Genomic DNA, 7,683 nt, shown 5'->3' with positions numbered 1-7,683 from the left:
CCAAAACTTGTAAGCATCGACTACCTGTTTCAGACAATCGTTACAAATGTGCTTAGGATATTGGTCGTCTTGTGATATTTCAAGAGCCTTATAACAATTAAACATATCCAAAATTGTATTTTCCTCGTTCAAACATTGATTTTGTTCAGAATTAAAATTTGGTGTATTTCTAACCTCCAAAAATATTGATTGAAGATTTTTGTCAGATAAACAAGCTCGACACATATTTGGGCTGTATTTTACAAAGGAATTAGGGTCATTTATTGAATTATTAACTGATACTGTATTATTCATGCTTGATTAATATTTTATTTAAATATTTTTGATATTTTGTTTTGTTATTTGACAAGTTGTCAGACGCCATTTGTAGTGTTGCCAGATGCAATGTTTTGATTGCTTTGAATTTTGATTTGATTGAATTATTATAAATATTAAAAAATCGGCGTAAGTGGCATTAATATTACTACGAATAATACTATAATATAATAAAAGCTAGTAATTATAAAGTATTACATTGGAGTACTATTTATTTATTTTTTTGACGTTTCAAAATTCAAAATGGCGGACGTAAACAAGATCAAAAAGTAGCGAAAAATTTAATTTGTTATTTGATGAATAATTATTATTCAAAATGAAATTTGAATTTTAAATTATCATATATTAATTACCAATAAAAAGTTTAATATACCACATTTAATAAGTATTTTGTATTATTTGTTTAGAAAACAATTTTTGTCCGCCATGTTGAACAGTTTGACAGTTCGTCAAAATGTCAAAATATTGATTTACACCAAAATATTTATATATTCTATAAACTGAATATATTATCATAAAAAGTATGCCGTAGTCGATTTTAAATGTGTCTGTTACAACAAACATCAAAAATGTCTGAGGAAGCAGACTCACTGCCAGACAATGACACAATTAAAAGTGAACCCCCAGACGCCCCATTATTGAATATCAAGAAGATAATAAATAAATTGAACAAAAGGATGTTAAAAAACCTTCTATTAACCCTGTTGAGACTTCGGTCAAATCTGAGGTAGATGACACCGTTATAGAAGAAGTGGTCCAACTACCTTCCAAAGACAAACGTCATGTATGTCAATACTGCACCAGGGCTTTCAAACTAAGTGCAGATTTAAAAAGCCACATAATCACCCATACCCGTGAAAGGGCTTACAAATGCCAATACTGCGATAAAGTCTTTGCACGGTCCGGTTCTTTAAACGTGCACCTCAGAACCCACACAGGCAGCCGTCTTTACATATGCAAAACCTGCAACAAAGTATTCACACGTTCCGATACATTATCCAAACACATGGTTACGCACACCGAAGACAGGCCTTTCAAATGTGAAATGTGCGACAAGGCTTACATCCATGCAAGCAACTTACGGGAACACATGAACACACACACCGGGAAACGACCGTACAAATGTGAGATATGCAATAAAGCATTTGCCCACTCGGGCACTTTAGGGAAATCACTTAATTAATCACCACAGGTCAAAAGAAATTATTCGTGTGGGATGTGTGATAGAGCCTTCACGCAACCTGGGATTTAAAAGAAGCATATGGCAACGCACACGGGGGCTAGACCGTTTAAATGTGACGTGTGCAATAAAGCTTTTACTAGCAAGGATAATTTGAGGACAATGCATGATACTCATACTGGTGAACGTCCTCATAAGTGTGATAAGTGCGATAAATCGTTTACGCAGTCTGGTAATTTGAAGAGACACAAAGAGATCATAAGAGCTAAAGGAAATTTATATAGATGTAGAAATAATAGGTGCTCCTTAATAGAATTACAATTTTACTTTATAGACTGATTTATATGATATACGTGTTCCTAGTATTTATTAAAGTATTTATTTTGTTATAAATTGTTAGAAGGACAAGCATTTTATTAACTAAATGTTAGTGGCATTTTGCCTTATGGCATTTCTTGATATGTGTAATAATTAACTTAAACAACCGATATTAAGATTTAGCTATTTAGATAAAAAATTTAACTGTTTACTGCAAAAATCTGTTTTTGCTTTGTCCAAAAACTAAACATTGCAATTTCCAATTGATATCTCTCAAACATAATTAAAAATCTGTAATTATATTAATTATAGTGCACAAACACGTGCTTGTATGTCCTAAAAGCGACCATTATTCCAAATTTTAATAAATCTCCATAATTGAACCAATTTTTATAAGACTAAACAGTTCTTGAACTTCTTCACATTTTTTTTAAAAAAAATAATGACACATTTTGTGAAATGTTGGGCATATGCTTCAAGAAAATACTGGCACAATTACGTAACTCATGAGTACATAGTTCTTGTTATTATTTTATCATTTAAATTAATCTTCTATACTTATAAAGATAAGTCGGGTTTTCCTTCCTGACGAAATAACTCCAGAACGCACAAACCGATTTCGACAATTTTGCATTCGTTGGAAAGGTCTCGGATTCCGCAAGGTTTATAGATAAGAAAATTAGCATCGTGCCCTAATGCAAATTGCTTGAACTTCACGCACCGTAATTAAAAATTCGAGTAATAAAAATAATCAATAATTGTTCCAAATAATTGCAAATAGATTATCTTCTATTTATATATATAAAATAAGTCGGGTTTTCCTTCCTGACGAAATAACTCCAAAACGCACGAACCGATTTCGACAATTTTGCATTCGTTGGAAAGGTCTCGGGCTCCGCAAGGTTTATAGAAAATTAGTGGTGCACGGCATCGTGCCCTAATACAAATGGCTGGAACTTCACGCACCGTAATTAAAAATTCGAGTAATAAAAATAATCAATAATTGTTTTAAATAATTGCAAATAGATTATCTTCTATATATATAAAAATAAGTCGGGATTCCTTACTGATCAAATTTTTCCTTTTCAAATATAAAACAAACAAAAAATTTCTTCATCTTTCTCACGAAACCACCTGATGGCGAAACGGAGTTCGTCGGGTTTGCTAGTGATTATATATTATTACACAATTAGAAGTAGATAATTATTAATTAATTGCTGTGAACAATGCACAAATCCATAAACTTTAAACCGGTAGGTTTTGAGATAACTTTTAGGTGTCAATATACAAGTATTTACAGACCTTCAGCTGGGTATCTCGAATTTCGAGATTTACCTAATAAGGAGAACCCGCACGTTGCTCGTCTCGGATTTTGATGAAACTTGGCACAATGGTAGATTTGATGCCCAAACTGACCGTGGTAAAATATTAAAGGCCTATAAAAAAAGGTTAAGCTTAAATGACTGAACTACAATGTAATGCACCAAACAAAAAGCAGCTAAAGAATTTTTTTTACTGCAAATGTCAGTACAGCCATTTACGGCAAAAATAAAGGATTCTTTTGCCCCACCTGATATGTATAATTTTTTTTTAAAAAAAATGGGTCAAGCATAGATAAGTAAACATAACAAAGATAACAAAACATAACGCTATCTGAAGGCCATTTGCATTACCGCATTTTAATATTTTTAGCGATCTAAAGGGAGGCAGCACTTGTTCAGTATATAAAATCAACCGCTGGTATTATTCCTAGATATGGTTCGCATACGTAATTCAAAATAAGAAAACCTTAATAATTTCTTATATTGGAAATGAGAAAAAAAAAATATACGAAGTACAAAATATATTTTCAAATATATCACAAACATTTTTACATAACAATTAAATTTTTTATAAATGTAATAATCAATATATACACAATAATAAGTATTATAATTTTACATTTATAAATAACTAGAAAAAGTATTCACAATGGTATGATAAATTTACAAGGAACGATCAATAGATTTACTTAATGATCAATAATATATAACAGAGATTGTGTAGTTCGGAATAACAAATTCAGAAGGAATCACAAATAATGCAAAAATTTAAAAAGTTAAAAAGAACAAATAACGTTAAAAAGTACAAATACTTACAAATCTTCAAAACAAAAAATCATAAGAACATAATATAATAATATTATAAATAATATTTATATATATATATAAATATATTGATATCAAAATTGAGAGTAAACTGAATTCCTAGGATTAAAATTCATTTACGAAACTTCTTCTTTATTAACTCTGCATTTAATAGTTATTTTGCTATCTAATCAATCATTAATAAAGCTGCATTTGACGAAATCTTTGAATAGATTCTATATGAATGTTTTTTTAAACATTACATTCAATCGTGTCATGATCATGATGAAAACGTTATCATCAAAATTGCCATAAAAGATCAAAAAGTATCAACATTGTGTTTACTATGAACAGAAAAGAGTTTTATGCACGTGCAATTGTTCATCTACATCAACAATAAGAGATTTTAAATCAGAACTATAACCCCACCTTCAGAAAAGTAAAAAGCAACTGGTTGCTTCCAACGATTCTTCACTCCTTTAATCATGAAAACAAGTGCATGATCCGGAAATAAACATTTTCTGCCATTTGCTAACTCTACAAAACCAACAATGTGATCCTTTTTACGATCATATGACAATTCTGAAGATAGATAGTGATATTTCATCAAACATCAAAACACAGTATTTGCTACTCTCATACTTTTTATGAGAAATAGCTGAACTTAATTAAAAAGACACTCATTTATACCGCTATACAAAGGTATCTCTGAAAGCAACTTTCTCAATGTTTGAGGAGATGGCAAAATAAATATTTGTCTCCAAAAGTAGTAAGCCTTTGGAGACTTTTTATACAAACTTAAAGCAAGAATTTTGTCCTCGTCTGTGAATTTTCTTCCTTTCGGTTTTTAGTATGCTCTCTTAATTGAGACAATATAAAATTTCTTGCCCTTACATTTAGTGTTTCCGAATATTTGAAAAACTTTCAGAACATGTATACTTTGTTGCAATTTATCCCTTAAATTATTACATTGTTTGTTAATTCTTCTTATCTCCCAGAACAAATTTTGGATGTATCATACATTTACACCTCCTGGTGTAAAGCAACGAAAAGAGTTAAAGCACTTCTACGTTTAATCAGTGAATACTGAAGCAATTTGCAGTTACCTCCTAGGACATCTATTAAATATATAACATGTTGTAATATCACAATTGATTAATTAATTATTATTGCTGTAATTAATATAAAAAAATACCTTTCCGGAAAACTGGTGTCAGAATAGGTGACTGTTTTAACCCGCACTTGACAATCTTAGGGGTACTGCAAAAATCTTTCTGAGGTTTTTAGGTCTCCATCTCCTAACTGAAAATATAAGATTAATTTGTCAGTAATTTTCTGCAAATATGTGTTCCATAAGTAAGTTCCATAATGCTCAAAGAAGCTAACAAAGGAAGCATATTAATGTATAAATTATTAAAAAAAAGGTAGAGTACCTGAGTTAAGTGAGCAACAATATCATGTAAAATTAATGTCTAAACAACTTGTATTTATCTACCTGAGATGGGATATTCTTTGACAATCGGTATGTCTATGCTTTCACATTACATTTGTGAATCGACACACCAAGTTCTAAAATAATATAAGTTTTTTAAAATCTAACTATCAAATACATATATAAATTTTATTATTATTCTTACGGAATCTATGTTATCCAGGAGACAATTCTCTTCTAGGTAAGGATTCCCAACAAATCGGTAGGGCATTAATTTTCAAATTTGTCTTCGAACTTTTTGGCAAATTTTCAACTTTACAAACATTTGTAAAGTGCGCATAACAGACATAACAACGTTTGCCACAATATAATGGAGTTAAATCGTCCATTAAAGGATTATTCGTCCTCTGCACCCAAATTGAAAACATCTAAAACATTTTCATTATATTTTATTATACAAATTTATTATATAAACACAATACATCATTATATACATACCTGATCATTAGATGCCGGAAAGACATGCAACTTTATATTATTTCTGGAGTTACCACAATTTGGTTCACTGCACTTTGCCATATTATTTGATATAATTCCTTGAACACAATTAATTATAAACAAAATACTTCACAACGTAAATAAATGCTTCACTACGGCTTCACCGGCTTCACTATATAAGAAGGTAAAATGGCGATTAATTTCCGCTCAGCCATCTATTTTCTTTTCGATTAATGAGATTGAAACAAGTAGCGACATCTTTTTTTCGCTAAAAATATTAATCCTCGCCAAAACAGTGTAACGAGCATTTGTTCGGAGATAACTCCCCATGGGGTCAAGTTTATTTATGCAGTCTAGTCTAAGATGTTAATATATCTATGCCTGAACGTGTGACCAACTTCACAAGCAACTGTCTGTCAACAACTGTCAACTCAAATGCCAAACTTGTTATTTTTTCCCAGTCCTCAACATATAATTTGTAAATATAGAAATAAATAGTTTTTATTATACTCCATTTTCTAGGATTAACGAATTATAAAATTGCAATAAATATGTCGCAAGTGTTACAGTTGATATAAATTAAATTTATTGGCTGTACATCTTTGTAAAAGTTATAATATATATAGATTGTAGAGTAAAATTGAATAAAAGATAAAATCTTTGTAAATATTTTAAAATGTCAGAAAAGACTATAGTCTTTCCGAAATTTGAATCACTAGAAGAATATTCAATCGAAGAGATTCAAAATGAGAAAGATGATATTGAGTTGGAACCGTGTTCAGAAGATGAAGATTCAGCTTATAATCAGGAATTGGATCAGGAACGTCCCCATAAATGCGACGTTTGTAACAAATCTTACACAAAACTAAAGCACTTAACAGGTCATAAAGCCGTTCATAATCAAATAAAAGAGCACCAATGTACATATTGTCCGAAGGCTTTTACATACAAGGGTACTTTAACAAAGCATATCAGAACACATACCGGTGAAAAACCTTTTGTGTGCACAGCATGTGACAAAGCATTCAGTACAAAGATGAGCTTATTGGATCACATCCGTATTCATACTGGGGAACAACCTTACAAATGCGATATTTGCAACAGAGCATTCAATAAAAATGTGAATTTAAGAAAACATAAGCTTGTTCATGCCGGACAACGTCCCCACGCATGTAAGATATGCAATGCCAGATTTAGAGATGCAAGCACATTAAAAAGACATATGTTGACTCACAGTGAAGAAAGTACCCATAAATGTGAAATTTGTGATAAAAGTTTCAAAGAATCGAGACGTTTGGCAAGGCACATGCTTGTTCATAGTACAGAATCCTCTTTCAGATGTGAAATCTGTGATCAAACCTTCACTCGACAGGATAGTTTAAGGAGACACAAGATTAGGCATGGAGAACTTTGTTTCAAATGTGAAATATGTAACAAAGCATTTGCTGAAGTGAATTTATTCAACATGCATATGCGTAGTCACACTGGAGACCTCCCACATAAATGTTCAGTATGCAGCCAAGGATTCGTACAAGCGTCCGGATTAAAAGATCATATGCAATGTCACTCTGTAGAATAAATAAAAGCGGTTATACAAATGTAATAAACTAAAAAAAAGAACTTAGGTGCAATTGAATTGGAATTGGGTGGACCATAATTTATTACACCATTGCAAAAGTTAAATTATTTGTAAATAAATATATTTAAATACAAACACAAATAATATATTTATATAACACAGATAATATCTTAATTAAAATTAAGGTAATATCGAATCGGCCGTGTTTGCGATCTATTTATACTTGTTTGTTCTG

At 30.9% G+C, this 7,683-nt stretch overlaps 1 protein-coding gene across 1 annotated transcript; it reads left to right on the top strand.

Moving 5' to 3' along the window:
- Positions 1–6,545: 6,545 nt before the first annotated feature.
- On the top strand, positions 6,546–7,448 carry LOC113362899 (zinc finger protein 675-like). The gene has a single exon (XM_026605394.1). It carries the CDS (start codon positions 6,546–6,548, stop codon positions 7,446–7,448), a length of 903 nt encoding a protein of 300 aa, XP_026461179.1.
- Positions 7,449–7,683: the final 235 nt, after the last annotated feature.

Source organism: Ctenocephalides felis, unplaced genomic scaffold, assembly GCF_003426905.1.
Source record: "Ctenocephalides felis isolate EL2017-DRISC unplaced genomic scaffold, ASM342690v1 CF-g0.4_SCAFFOLD_00845, whole genome shotgun sequence".
Lineage (NCBI taxonomy): Eukaryota > Metazoa > Arthropoda > Insecta > Siphonaptera > Pulicidae > Ctenocephalides > Ctenocephalides felis.
Note: the sequence above shows the minus strand (reverse complement) of the source record. Positions and strands in the feature narration are given on the sequence as shown.

What these genes read in the sequence shown, in the direction of transcription:
- LOC113362899 (XM_026605394.1), top strand. Translation starts at nt 6,546, where the DNA reads ATGTCAGAAAAGACTATAGTCTTTCCGAAATTTGAATCACTAGAAGAA.